This window comes from Boleophthalmus pectinirostris, unplaced genomic scaffold (assembly GCF_026225935.1).
Source record: "Boleophthalmus pectinirostris isolate CB_2022bp ecotype Guang Dong unplaced genomic scaffold, ASM2622593v1 HiC_scaffold_16, whole genome shotgun sequence".
Classification (NCBI taxonomy): Eukaryota; Metazoa; Chordata; class Actinopteri; order Gobiiformes; family Gobiidae; genus Boleophthalmus; species Boleophthalmus pectinirostris.
Genome location: NW_026571095.1, coordinates 14,121,808 through 14,137,448, shown reverse-complemented (window position 1 = coordinate 14,137,448; position 15,641 = coordinate 14,121,808). Strand labels below are relative to the sequence as shown.

At 37.2% G+C, this 15,641-nt stretch overlaps 1 protein-coding gene across 2 annotated transcripts in view; it reads right to left on the bottom strand.

The window, feature by feature from the left end:
* The window catches only part of gpc5c (glypican 5c), a 70,987-nt gene that overhangs the window by 13,367 nt on the left and 41,979 nt on the right, over nt 1–15,641 (bottom strand). For both annotated transcript variants that reach the window (XM_020923388.2, XM_020923396.2), the window contains one exon: nt 7,698–7,836. In XM_020923388.2, coding sequence (XP_020779047.2) covers nt 7,698–7,836 — 139 coding nt within the window. The remainder of the gene's footprint in view (nt 1–7,697; nt 7,837–15,641) is intronic.

Below are 15,641 nucleotides of genomic sequence, written 5' to 3'. Positions count from 1 at the left end.
CACTTGAAATGTTACACAGTGCACCCTCGGGCTGCTCGATTATGGACAATCATGATTATTCATATGATTATTTTTAGTTACACTACACATAGGTTACAATACTTTAGAGCAATTTTGCGATGTATAAAACATAAAATGAATAAAATATACTTTGAACATGAAATAAGGCATAGAAAAACATAAATGTATCCAAAATAAACTATATATCCAGCTGTTCTACAATCTCTATCTTTAAAAAATAAAACAAATATACTTATTTATAAAAAAAAAAAAATAATAATAAAAAAAATAAATACCAAAATAAACTTTGTTAAGCTTTAGGGCACACTCACACTTGGACTTTAGCTGTGCCGTGCTCAAGCACGATTGTGTCGGGTTCTATGGCCCGCACTCACACCTACACAACTGAACCGGGCCTCAGCCGATGATGTCATCACACGGCGCTGTTTGTTTACATGTCACGCAGCAGAGCTATCGCTTTTAGCGAAGAAAATAAGTTCAGTGGCATGAAATATCTACTAAATAGTGAGGCAGATATGAGTCCTGTGAGAACAGCCAGAGACGAGAACAAGAGGAGGAGTGAGGACAGCCAGAGACGAGGACAGGACGAGGAGTGAGGACAGCCAGAGACGACGCTGCAAAACTTTTGTCTCTGTCACCACAGTCCTTATTGAAGGTCAGCACAGATCCATTGTGTGTTTTAGAGCAGACTATATTCACTGCTTTTATCATATGAGTGACATCAGCACACCTGACAGGGATCTTATAGTAAAGATGTGTGTGTGCGAGCTCATGAGCAGCCATGCTGTACTTTGGCCCACCTCCTCCAACCGGACCAAAATCCCAACCATGACGTGTCTGGGCATGGTTCAATTGCACTCACACTGGACAAACATACTGTGCTTTAGGGTTCTAAAATCCTACTGTGAGTGCACCCTAAAATGTTTCAATTCGATTACATGAGCTTGGAGATCGTTTGGCACACAAATCAAAATTGCGAACAAAGTGCAATTAATAATTAATTTCCTTAGTGCACCCTTATATGTCCTATATTACACAAAATTGAGCTTTAAGGCATGTTAGAATGTTGTTACTTCTTCAAAAACATACTTGGAATTGTGTTTCATTCACACAAGTTTGAGTCAAAGCTCAAAATGCTCTGTTCCACTTTGCGATGTCATGAAGCTGAAGTTTTCAAGTTTACCTTTTTTTCAGTAGAGATTGGCAAATTCTGGGCTGAACTGATCCAAATGATTCTAGTGAAGGTGTATGGAGTTCAAAAACACAGTGGCACCTGTATTACCACATGACATCAAAAGGTGGAACAGAGTGTTTTCAGTTTGAGAGAAGAAGTCATCCTAAGTGGATGTGTGAATGAAACAAAACACAACTCCAGTTATGTTTTTGATGAGAAAACAACATTATATCATAGATCAGAACATGCCGAATATAGGCCCTTTAAGGAAGTTCCCATGATCCTCTTTGACATGCAGGTGAGGACTCAGACGCTGGTCCATTACGGTCAGAATTGGCTCTGTTAGTGTCTGGGATGTTGAGATGTTAAACAAATTCTTCCTGTAGAGTTGTAGAGTGGTTTCTACAGCTGTGGAAGTTCAGATAAGCTTGTGGGTGTGAGAGAGAGGGAATACGGAAGAGTAATAACAGAGGGCATTGATGGATGGAGGAGTGTGCACTCTGGTGCTGATCGGCTTTAAATTCCAAACCTGCTTACGTGGCTCTTCATTGTAGACACCCACCAGCAGTTTATGAAAATATTCATGCATTCTCAACAACTCATCAAAACAGATAACAACAAGAAAAACTAACAAACAAGTCATTTTCTGTAATTGTTCCAGTATCGATACACCGCAAACTTGATTTGAGCACATTTCACTAGACAAGGAAAATGATCTACCAATAGCTTAAAGGTGCATTGTGTAACCTTTCTGGAGGGTCCGCCATCTGCTTGTTTTTTTGAAGATGCCATTACTCTGCCTAGAATGTTCTACAGTATGACATTAAACACCTCTACCTTACATTTATTCAATTACCAGTGGTTTTATAGCTCAAAAATACCTAGAGAAACAGGTATGTTCTTAATGTGAACATAGCTGCCTCTCCACAGATCAGACCTGTAACTTAATCTGGTTTGGTCTCCATGAAGATAGAAAGGTGTAATACCATACTATGAAACAGTCCAAGCAGAGCAACAACATTTCCTTTAAAAAAAATAATAATAATTTGATAGGCCTTCCAGAAAAGTTACACAATGCATCTTAAAGTACTTTTTCTTGATTCAAACAACATACAACTTAGTTTCTCAGTTTAAGTACAAAGAGTTATTGTTTTTCTTACCTTCCGTGAAACTATATATTTTTGTATTTCAAGCAATACTTTTTTCCATTTGTAGATGATAGATAATTTTACTTTACTGCAATTTATTCATATCAACATAATATTTTTTGTTTTAGTCGTATCACATTTGCCATAAGTAACATGGACGTTATCATTATCAGCAATACATCACTTTATTCAAATGGAGCTGTTGTTTAATATTAAAGGGAAGACATTCTATAGAGCAATATGTATTTCACATAACAGCCTAGAATAATAGGGCTATTGAGGATGCACTGCCCATTTATGAGGAAGATAAAAAAACATTGTCCTTCAGCAATACAGACGGTGAATAATTTATACATTTATTTTAGCATAATAACTCCAGCAATCCATCACCACATTGTGAAGACTTCTACAGAAAATTCACATCAATATATAGAGAAATAAAGTAGTTGAAGACTTTGTTTCAATACAGGTTTTGCATACTCTCACAATGTATTCATAATTTCATATTTCATTATTTATTTGCTCTCTAAACTTGGTTGTAGTAAATAGGCCTGTCACGATAATTAACTTATTGTTCAATATATAGCTGGAGCAATATATTTTGGGGCTCAATAATTATCGTGTGCATAACTTATATTTTATAAGTTGATGCTATTTCATGTAATATGGTAAAACTGAGCTGTAGAGGGATGAAGAAGTAAAAATAAGTATGGCTGTTCTACTCAGTAAACTACTTAGTGTTTGCCTTAAAGCTGCATTGTGTAACTTCTGGTGGAGGGTCCGTCAAATGCTTTTCATCACAGATATGCTATTGCTTTGTTTGGAATGTTTCACAGTATGGTATTAAACCTTTCTATCTTCATGGAGACCAAACCAGACCAAGTTACAGGTCAGATCTGCGCAGAGGCATCCCCACTCACGGTCAGAATATTGTTTTTCTAGGTGTTTTTGAGCTACAATACCACTTGTAATTGAATAAAGGTAAGGTTAAGGCTATTAAATGTCACACTGTGGAACATTCCAGGCAGAGCAATGACATATTCATAGAAATAAGCAAGTGATCGACCCCCGACCAAAAAGTTACACAGTGTATCTTTAACAGCTGAAATAACAACTACATGACTTTACAGACACATAATTGTTTTGTTTTTTTGGTAATATAATTCCTAAAACATTTTGGTTACACATTAAGAAAATAACAGAAATAGATAGATAAATAAAGTAGTTGAAGACTTCAAAAAAAAAAAAATCTGTTTGGCTGTGAGAAACTTTCGTCTTAAAGGTTAGCCAGACGCAATCGAATAAAACAAATAGCACCCCGAAAATGTCAGGCGCACTCATTCACTACTAACAGCTGTTTTCTCCAGGCTGAGGTTACACAATGACACAGAACAAAGAGTGACGTCACGTGTGGATAATTGTGCCCTGTGAGCGTGTGCTGTATTCGCTCAGAGCCTTTGTAGTGTCTCCAGCAGACAGGTTTAGCTGTGGCACACCAGAGACTCTGTGATACCGAGGGTACTGGCTACGCTGTGAGCTCACCACTACTTACAATGAAGATCCAGATGGTGTTTGTTTCTTCAGGGACATTATTCAAAACAGTGAAATAAGAACAGGTACTAATACGCATAACTAATAAAGGAAATAATGATTCAATGCAGGTTTTGCATACACTCAAAGTCTGTTCAGTTTCATGCATTATTTATTTGCTCTCTAAACTTGGTTGAGGTAATTTACTTTTTACTAGCCACAGGAAGCCAGGGGTAGACTACCAGTCAAAAGTTTGAAAGTTTTATTTTGACTACTTTCTACATTTTATATACATACAGAAACCATCAAATATATGAAGTAAGATATATGGGATTATGTAGCAAAAGAAAACAGTTAAATAATTTATACTCAAATCCTCAAAGTAGCCACCCTTTGCTTGTCAAAATATTTAGTAGACTTTTAAAACTCTTCTTTTTACTCTAAAATTCCATATATTTTACTTAAATTATTTGATATCTAAAATGTAGAAAGCAGTAAAAAACAAAATATGAAAGTGTGTTTAGATTTTTGACTGTTTGTGTAAGTGTGCCTGTCAATCTACTAAATCTGTGTCTTTTTTTGGGTAACATAATTCATAAAACAGTTTGATAACACTTTATTTGAGGGTTGACAACTAACTGCTTATTTTCTAACTTGTTATGTTGATGTAAATTATTATTTATTCTGCTAGAAAATACACTGCATTAACCACTTGTAAGTATACAAATAAGCAGCTAATCAGATGTTAAAAAGTGTACCCTAAAATAAAGTGATACTAACATTTAAATGTCAAAGTAATGTGATGAACTAAAATATCACGTTTTATTAATAATGACTGTAAAAACTGAATCCAAATGAAAAGCTCAAAAGTTAAAAACAAATGATTTAAAACTGCACCCAAAATAAAACCTCCAATAGTTTTTGCCCTTGATCTTTCGACCTTTTGGCTGTTGGGTTGGAGTAGTTAATACGAGTCATCTGAAGAAGTGCATCAGAAGTGAGTAATGATAGAGACAGTGTGTTTTGTGAAGATTAGCAGCATTCATTAGCGTGCTAATGAAGTCTCTCTCTCTGAGCAGTGGGTGGCCATGCCCCCTTTTAACTTCAAGCTCAGGAGCTCTGCCATCACTCTCACACACAACAAGTGCACACACATGTTAAGATCTCCAACCACGAACCGGCATACTTAGACTATGTAACGTTTCTGGAGGAAGCCTGCTTGATTCCATGGCATTGATACAGCTTTGCCTAGTTTCCGAGAATGGCATTAACTTGTCTCCATGGCTACAATCAGGCGACAAAGCAATAACATCTCCATGGGGTCAAGCAGGTGATAGATCCCAACAAAAAAGAGTATACAATATGCATTATGTAATGGCTTGTACTGCCTACAAATACAATAAAAGTTTCCAAATACAAAACTTGATATTGGTGTTTTTTAGGATGTATTACTGCATTAGAAAATAATAAAAGTGAAACAAGTAATAGGTCTAGAGAAACACGTGCACACACACAAATACATATTGATGTTGCCAGATGTAAGGCTGAACGGGGTGGGGATAATTACTCGTGTGCCTGTGCCTAGCGCTCTTCTTGTGGGATCTGGAAACAGCAGGTCACAGACTTTCATGGGACGACAAAGAGAAAATTGGGTAATGTCCCTTTAAGATGCCAGCAGCATGTATCACATCAAACAGGGAAAAATACATGTACAAAGGGATTTGATTCTCCTACTAAGAAAATTAAAAACACACCGCTGAGATATGCCCCAATTTTGCTCAACAGTAAACTAAAGTAATTCAAGGCTGTTGTTACAGGGTCAGCAATAACATTCATATGGGGTTTAATAAGGACAGTCTTGGTAAAACAGTGGATATGTGTGTGGACCAAGAAATACAATGTTTGGTAAGTTATTGTTATCTTTTGATTCAGGCCTGTGGAATTAATCAAATTTTAATAGAGATTGAGATTCAGTCTTTTCTAATTGTCAAAGATTAGCTTGGGTTTATTTAATTAAGAGGTCTACAACAAGTCTGTGCCAGAAAAAGGATGTAATTTGGAGCAGTGTTTATTTATTGGATTGGAAGTAATGTGGCAATTATTTTGGGTTAGTTTGCAGTTTTTATGTATACATGTGTTATTTATGTTGAATTAAATTGATACTGAAAGACTGTTTTATTTCGATAAGAAATGGAAGCAAAAATGGATATCAATCACTATGAGGAAAGGAAATTGTAATACATTTTTAGTCATATCACATAGCCCTAATTTCATTCATTCAAAGATATAAAAGTATTGTAACTGGGTTGATCAGTATAGACCTCAGCAAGGCAATGTCTGTGCCGGCATATATTTATCTAAGCATATTTCATTATGGCCTACTTTCTAACTTGTTTCTCAAACACCAGACACCTGCTGCTATTTTTGCATGGTGTATATTTATTACTCTTAGTTCATATAAACTAGTGAGACAATGCCTTACAGTGAACTGCTCTGTTAAACATGCAGGGTGGGGAAAAATAATGGTAATACAATTTGCTTATACCTTATTATGAAGTGAGTCCATTATCAGTCCATTTCCTTTTGCATGAAGCTTTTGTATGAGGTTTAATTACAATCTTCAGAGCCAGAGTTGCACTATGTAACTTTTTGGGGTAAGGCTCCTCTATCTCCATGGAGACAAGCCTCCAGGCCTAGTTGCAGATCCGGTGAGCAATAAAAACATTTGCAAATAAAGTGAAGAAAGGAGATGTATTGTTGATAAATAGTGTGTCTAAGATAACTGAATGCAATAAAGCTGTGCGGGAGAGTGAGGTGTAATGCTTTGAGTAGGTTCTTTTACCGAGTGGGAGTGAAATTCAAAGTCTGACAATCTAAGTGGCACGGCTGTCTTAGCAGACAGGTGGCATACAGAAAAGGTAGTGATTTGTTATAGCTCATAAAAGAAATGGATTTTTAAACATCTGTAGAGAAATAATTTAAGTGTAGAAATGACTGCTTGGCTTATGGAATAATAAGCATTTTATGTGCTGACACAGAATAGGTAAATATCTGTGAGATTAGGAAGTTGGGGTTGCTTCAGCATAATGAGTCATAGACTGTGTGCCATCACAAAAATAGACAAAACACAGTTAGCCAATCTGTGCGGTGTGAGCTGAGTATCCAAATCCTATCTTAAAAAATCAGAAAATAGAAATGATGATAAGCAGCATTATTATTCAGTGGAATAAATATTGAATAATTGTAATTCAAGTTTACCATAGTGAAAGACTTTAACATATTTTAATTTCCGTGTCACCAAATAAATAATAATAAACAATATTACACTGGACTTGCATGCTGCCTTTCAAGACACCAAAAGACACCTTCTATTGTAGCCAGTAGCCACACCTTCCCTGTAGAGTGGTGAAGAAAGACTGACAATCTATGCTAGTGGCCAGGCCCTGGCTCTGATCACAACCAACCACTCATGCACAATAGACATTCTTACTACACAAGGTGGGTCAAGTGTCTTGCCTCTGGACACAACGGCACTATGCACTAGACTAGCACGACTACTGCCCCACTGCGGCAACTGGTATTCCCAGCGGTCACCCATCCAAAGTAATGTTTAGTTTTATGTAATGCCTCTGTAACCAACTGGTGAATGTCCACCTCAAACCATAGTTTTAGGAAACAGTTTCCAGAACATTTTAACATCATGGTTCACAAATAAGCTGAATATAGAAACCACAACATTTCTCTCAACCCACTTTTAGGCCCAAGAGCTTCATTTTGAAATCCTTTGTTATCATATTTGTATACAAGTCTAAAGTCTAACTCACATGTCCTCTCTGGCCCCTCTCCTGACGCCTGACATCCATCCTCGTCATCACAGTCTGTGCTGCCCTCCTCCACCTCTCCACTGGCCAGCTCGTCCCAGGGTTCCACCTGACCCAGATTCGGGAACCTCTCGTAGGTTTCCTGCAAAAAAACATGAAGAGGGAGAGTGGATGTTAGCACATTGTGTGAGACAGTGTACCAACCTCTCGCACCTACTTATTCAGATCCCCAGAGAAAAACAGTGTGGGCTTCATATCGATGTGAAAAGTGCTACTGTAGATAGAGTTTGGTAAGTCATAGTTTGAGCACTATGCACTTCCAGAAGAATAATATAGATGTTTAAACTTTTAAACAACAAGAAATGTCTTACTAGTCAATTATAAAGCCAGTGTGTGTGGTAAACAACATTATGGTCCATGGGTGATGTATTACATTTAATTAGAACCATCCTGAGATAGGGGCATTAGCTTAAACCACAGCAATTTTCTCTATAGTCATTGTTCCCTTGATGTCTCCCTAAAAGGCATTACTTCACTGATCGAGCCTGTTGGTCCCTGAAATCAACTGTTTTAATGGCATCTGCTTAATGTACAGTACTGCGTGAAACTTTCAGGGAGGTGTATAGGCAAAGCTTCTATAAGTGCTTTAATAAATACATTTTTTCATTAAAGGGGAGATCAATAACAGGGTAAGGATAAAATTATTACAGTTGTCCTGGTTTTGATTAAGGTCATACTCATCATTGATTTTAGAGAAATCCTGTATTATATTAGTTGCTCAGCAGAAAAAAAGTGTTTCCCCCCAAGATGTCCATGTACAGTACATTTACATATTTATTCCCATATTAGCCCAGACTATATTGACTTTGCAGAGGTTTAAACTCTCCTAGTATTGATTTGAGAACACATTTTACATTACAATAAAATCTAAAGGGCTATATTTACTGCTGAGACATCACAAAACACTGTATATTACAGATTATGACAGATTTATATTGAAATCATAGTCAATAATATGAAATTGATTATTGTCAAACAGCCATAAACTCATATACTGTAAAATTCTATATGGTTCTATGAAAAAAAAAAAAATCTTAAAAAGTGGGGTCCCAAGGGTGTGTTACATGATATATTTTATAGATGTGCTAACATTATTGTTGTTTCCAATTAATGCATTTGCTGGAATTTTGTACTCATTTGTGTAAGAAGGTCAGTCTAAACCCCTATAAGCCTTTGCATTCTGAACATTCTCTGCCCTCGCTCATAAAAAGCCTGACATTTGAAGATTATGTCCCACATTACTTTAGATTCTCTGTTAATTTTCACTCTTAACCCATGCCAGATCATTCCAGTCCTTTCTATTAGCATGCATACAATTAAGTATAAAAGTAGTGCGCGGAGAGGCTTTCACGTTAGCAGAGGAGGGCGTGGAGAGCCTCAGACCCTGGTCCGTGTGATGTTCCGCCCTGTCAGTATGAGGCCCAGTAATTGGACCACCCGCTGGCCCCTCCTGCTGCAGACCATCATCAAGGTAGTCTTTGTACTACCACATCATGACTGACAAGCAGCTCTCCTGACACAACAACAAATGCTGCTTTGGAGTACGAGGACATGGTCAAAGCATCAATATTACATAGAGAGAGAGAGAAAGAGAGAGAGAGAGAAAGAGAGAGAGAGAGAAAGAGAGAGAGAGAGAGAGAGAGAGAGGCGGCTTTCTTCAAGATGATAAACACCGGACTGCAAATATGCTGCTCATGCTTGCACTTGTTTCAAAGTATTCAACTGATGTAATATTTTATATTGAACCAACAAGCAGGGTTAGTAAATGTACATACTGGATGTTTGAGGACTGAGATTAGATGCATTAGTGACATGCTACCAATTAAGGAAAATGGCGAGAGAGCATTATAATGCATGGTACTAGTGTTGTCACAGTACACAGTATATAATTTTCAACATTAAATCGCAGTACTGTACTTTCTTTTACATTGTCATGCATTTTGTATTGATAAGTATCTACATTTTTGATACTTTTGACAACCCTAATGGCTACATGAGTACAGTTAGTCTTAACTGTAAAAACTACAACAAAACAAACAAACAAGAACTATTAAAAGAGAACGTGAGAATGTCTTGGGTAATGATTTCTTTCCTGTTTACCTGATTGCATAGAGGAAAATGTTGTTCCATTTGTCTGAATATTTCAATAATTAACAACACGTTTGTATTTGTAGATGGCACAACCATGTGAAAGCCACTGAGAAAAACAAGCAGATAAATAGTCTGCACACTGGAGCAGCTCAGACTGTGCCAGGCCGCTGTGTACCAACAGTGAACAGATAACCAGTGTGGTGTTAGGCTAATAGCCACAGCGTTCAGCTGACGTCCAGCACAATGTGATGTGCCGAGCTGACATAAAGCATTTTAATTACAGAAAGAATCAATTAAGGAAACGTTGGTTGTAATGTTCACTGGCCCATGCTCAGAGTAGTTGGTCCACTTCTATTAACCATCTTCTCTCTTCAGACATATATGTGGACATTTTCTGAGACTAGAGTTAATCTTAATTTAAAGCATGTTTCTAACACAGATGTGCCAATTTCCAAATGCAATGGTGCTGAACTGAAGACATCTGTCTGAGTATTAAAATAAGCCTTTTCTCTATTCCCCTACATGTTTGCTTAATTAGACAAGGCAGAGAAATACTCTTTGACATTCAAGAATGGTAGAGGGTTATTTTTGGCAGTCAAAACAAGCTGCCTGCCTTTGTACGTAAGACTTTCCCTGAAATCACTCTGGCATCCAAAGACAAATCAGGTATTTCCAAAGAGCTTTAAATGAGATCCCAATTCATGAAATATTTTCTAGGTCTCCTCTCAGGCTGCCAACTCATCCCCTCCTTTCTTTCCTTTCAAAAGCATTCTTCAGTGAGAGGATGGCAGGGCGGGTTTTGGGCATCAGGGGCTAAATTCCTGCTTGTATTTGCTTGTCACGTTGAAATCTGTTTGGCCTGCAGTAGGTAACATCGTCCTCATTTCTGGGTTGGAATAATATAGCTGTGGAACTGTAAAAGTGGACAGAAGTGGCCATTGTTGACGGTGAAATCCAACACTAAAAATCTACACAGGCAGCTGTGGTCTTCTGCTGCTGTCCGCTTCAATTGTTAAAGATGAGGCCAATAAAAGGCCCTCTAGCCACCGCTGACAGCTAGTTATTTTGCCTGGCTCCTTTGGGAACGGAAATCTATATTTTAGCATAGTCTGAAAGACAACTTTTGACGAGTGGCTATCCATTTGCACGTACTTTAAACCTAAATTAAATTGGCAGAAAATAACACACCATGTTGACAGATTATAAGTGACTAAATGATTATCATTTGAGCTCTGTTGTTAAATCAAATAACACCCAAATGAGTGCTGTTGAAAATAGGTGTGTATCTTGTGAGTGGTGTGTAATGCTTTCTACAGATACAAAGCTCACAAGTCATTGCAATGCAAGCTGTCACAGGCCTGAATAGTGACACAAGTTAACCATGACCTCATGCACTCTGTTTTCAATGTGGTCAGTGAATAAGAGACAATTATTACCTTCAGCAATTAGGTCATGAAACAGTTTGTTTGTTAGAAAAACTAGTATCAGTAGAGAAAAAACAGTAATAATATTAATCAGTAATTTATAGCAGTATTAAGCCATTTTCTGCTCTATGTTATAATGTTGTTTCTCCATCACAGACATACCTGGAGTTGTTTCATTCACACATGTTTAACAGACAAACCCTGAATATTTATGTAGAGTTCTTCTCTCAAACATAAAACCCTCTGTTCAACCTTGTGATGGCATGTGGTAATACAGGGAGTGCTCCACTGTATTTTTAAACTCCATACACCTTCACTAGAAGCATTTGGATCATTTCAGTCCTGGAATTGCCCATTTCTACTGAATTCAAAGTAAAAGGTAGCTGTTAACTTAAAAGCTACCAACTAAGGACATCACAAGGTGGAACATAACATTTTGAGCTTTGGAGATGAAAACAGATAATAATAATAAAGGGTTACTCAAACAAAACAGAAGTCCAGGTATGTTTTTAATGAAGTAAAAACATCATAACATGGCTTAAAAGCTTACAGGAGTCATTTTCACATAATACAGAACTATTAATTTAGAATTTCTATTTATTGCACTAATGTTACTTTTTGGGTCATATTAACTATGAAACAAAGAATGTTTGAAGAACTATTTAACACCAGTGAGGTCTGATCTGTGGAAAATGGAAAAAATACTTTTATGTTTTTTTTTGTTTTTTTTTAATTGACCATTAGTAGTATAACTCAGCAACAGTATATTTTCTGTTTCAATGCTGAATAGCTGAAAACTTAATGATATGACATTAAGTTTTCAGCAATGCATTTTCTATGAGTCAATACAAACAAACTGCCACAACCTCCTCCTTTCTTTAAATGTGTGAGTGAGTAAACCGGGACTACTACAACAACTACAGGGAAGACACTGGTGAAAAATGCATGACAGATACATGTGACATCAGCAGTTCCCAGTGAGCATGTTGGAACAGCATCCAAGTAAGGAAACTTAGCACCATTACCACTGATATAGTAGGAATATATGTAAAAATTCAAACATGGGTAAAAGTACATCTTGTTTCACTTTAGGTTTTTACAAAATGTCTATGTTAATCCTCAACATTTATGTAATCATTTTACTCAGAAAGGCACACAACTGCTCTAATGCCGTGGAGAGTGTGCGAGTTCACATGAACCTGTAATCCCTGACAGAGAAAACCTCAACACTGCAGCGTACTTACAGGTCCAGATTTAGCTATTGCTCTTCAAACACTATGTAGATGTAGAGTCAGTCAAAACTGGTCTTGTCCCACATCTGGATAAACAAATGGGTGATCCAGCGCAAAAGTTCATCAACAGGTAAATCACACAAATATTTAAGACAGATTTGCACAGTAGTGGTGTCACAATACTACAATTTCAAACTAGACTAGGTTGATAAAAATAAATCTATACCCATAATATGGATGTCATAAGAATATTAAAGATCCCATAATACACACAGTTGACTCTTGGAAGCTTTAAGCCAAGTTAGAATACAATTACCTCCTCAAAAACATACCTGGAGTAAGATAACAGCTACCTTTTATCTTTAGTTTAGTACAGACTGGCAATTCCATGGCTGAAATCAGTCAAATGATTCTAATGATGGTGCATAGAGTTAAAATAAAAAACAGTGGCGCACTTGCTCTTTTACTCAGCCTGCAGGGTTTGAGTGTTAAACGTGAGAATGAACCAAAACAAAACTCCAGGTATATATGTAATGAGGAAACATTTTAACAGATCAGATAACAGCGTAGTATGGGCACTTTAATGTTGTGTTGTGAGAAGAAATTGACTATTTACAATTGTTAACAGCCTAATTTATCATATACAACTATTAACATTTAAGCCTACTTTAATTTTCAACACAAAATAATGGTAGTATTTTTCCATGAGCTGTACTACTGTTACCGTTTATCGTCACCATCTTAACTTAGTATCTATTTTCGTTTCAGTAGTGATTCATTAGTCTGTCTGTTGAATATTGGCAAACACTAACATTGTCATGGGAAGAAATGGTTGATGGTAAGTCGTAGCTATCGACTTTGTTTTCTGTTTTGGTGAAGTTGGTTACCAGGCTCACACCAAACCCCTAGTGGTGAAAGCTGTTGGTGTGATGTTGCCACGGCAGCAGCAGCAGCAGCAGCAGCAGCAGCAGCAGTACAGCCCAGTCTAAGACCATAGTCCTCTTCAAGTGGAAAGAATCTGTCCCCTCCCTGAAAGACACTGCCAGTGCTTTCTTATCCCCAGGTCCCCACTAACTTTTTAACGCCATGAGCCCATTACTTGTGCAACAGGCATTGCTAAAATATAAAGGACCTCTGTAGACTGGAGTTCTATGAAAGATGAAGGCATTAAGGTTCACTCCGGGAGAATTTTCTATCTCCAATACATGATCACAAACAACTCTCCTCAGTCCATGCACCATCATACTCAATGAAGAACCAAATTCATATGGACTTGAAATGGGAATGTAATTCAAACCGCACCAACCGAAGAATGTCTGAGAAGAACATCCAAGATTTCTTATGGCAAATCTGAGAAAAATGAAAGTTAGAGACTTGAGCAAAGTATGAGAAATATTACAGTCTAAAGTTAAAATCCATGAGTTCATAGGTCTCAAATTCAGGCAATTGTGAGAGGCAAAAGCAAGGACATAATTAAATGTTATTCATTGAGCACGCAAGGTCTCCGTTAAGAGATTTTTTAGTTCTTTGTCCTTCATCAACTTGACCCAAATGTCATCACATTACAAAAATCTGTCTTCACTCGAACAGACTGTATATTTTTGTGCCATTTCTCACTTGAATTGAATTTATCCAAGACCAAAACCTTAATCCACAATCCAAAGAAAAAATACTTATTTCCAATTTGTAAATGAATACAGAATATTATGAAAGAAAAAAAGCAGTGGAGGTTTTAATTCCAGACTGTATTTTCCACCTTCTACCCTTTTTAATTATTGCTCATTGCTGTATGCCACATGAGCTCACTCAAGGAATCTTTAATTATTTGAGTGAATTCTTTTTCATTGGAGAATATAACAATAGGGCAATTGCAGTTGAATTAGAGAATGACTACCATCCCAAAACAGTGTATAATGAGTCTACATTCATAACGTTCTTGCTGAAATTGTTTTGACTGAACCATATAATTCCTTGACTAGACAACTTTTTTGTTTTCCAGAATTATGTGGAATTTACTCAAGGTCCAGTCCAAATCAAAGGGAAGTGGCCAGTCCCATCAATCACACAACTGTGCTGGATTCCACTGTTGGACTTGTTCCAGCAACTCTCCTCTCTCTTTTCAGCTCAGATCTTTCACATGACACTGTTTGAGCAGAGCTTGAAAAATATTTTTCCTTGTGCTGTTTTACCACTGATTAGATTAAACATATAAATTGACAAAATGACAAATGATCCAGTCTTTGCTCCCTTTAACAGATGGACCATTGTGAGAAAAGTCCCCACCCCAAAACAGCTGGACTCATAGTTGCACGTCACAGAATAGTCTTTAAAAATATTTATTGTGCGTATAAGCAGTAGTTGCAGGCAGTGAGTAGGAAGAGTAACAAGATGATGCACAGGAGACAACTGCAACTTGGCTTACTGGCATTAGGCTTGTCCGGTGCAGCATAAATCAATACGGCCGAGGTGTTGACATGCAATTTGCTGAGCCCGTATAAGTATGAGTACGTCAAACATTTGCTCTTGTGTATGCTAACACTGGTTTAACATTCAGTGTTCAAAAACACAGTGCCCCGTGAGGAAGAGGGGTCAGTGTGGGTGTGTATGTAATGTGCCAATCCTCTTACGCCGCGGTTACCAACTACTTTCCTCTATTAAAAATACACCGGCCCGACTGTTGCTAATCCAGGAAGTAGAGCGTATTCAACTTTCATAAGCTCTAGGTTATGAAATGAAAATATACATGGCACTCTGCACCAGGCTGTGGATGGATACAAGGAAAACAAGTATTTCAGATTAAAAACTTGTTATTGTGAAAGCAATAAAAAAAAAAAAATTAAGCCTATTTCTGTTTATCAAAGCCAGATCAAATTTTTTGAACGTTCTAATTTAATTTCTTCTTCCAATACAGCATACCATTTCTTTATCCAGTACATAAGATTTACTGGAATTTGAGCTCGTGATCCGTGTCTTTTATCCGAACCAAACACAAAACTCATTGCTGCTGCATCCCCAGCATTTGAGTTTCTGAACCCTTTAAATGTCAACAGGACGTCCCAGTGCAGCTTAGCCTGTTGCCATGACAACAGACCACTTGACAGCCTCTGTACAATGATCCAGTGCAGTCTGCCGAAAATGAT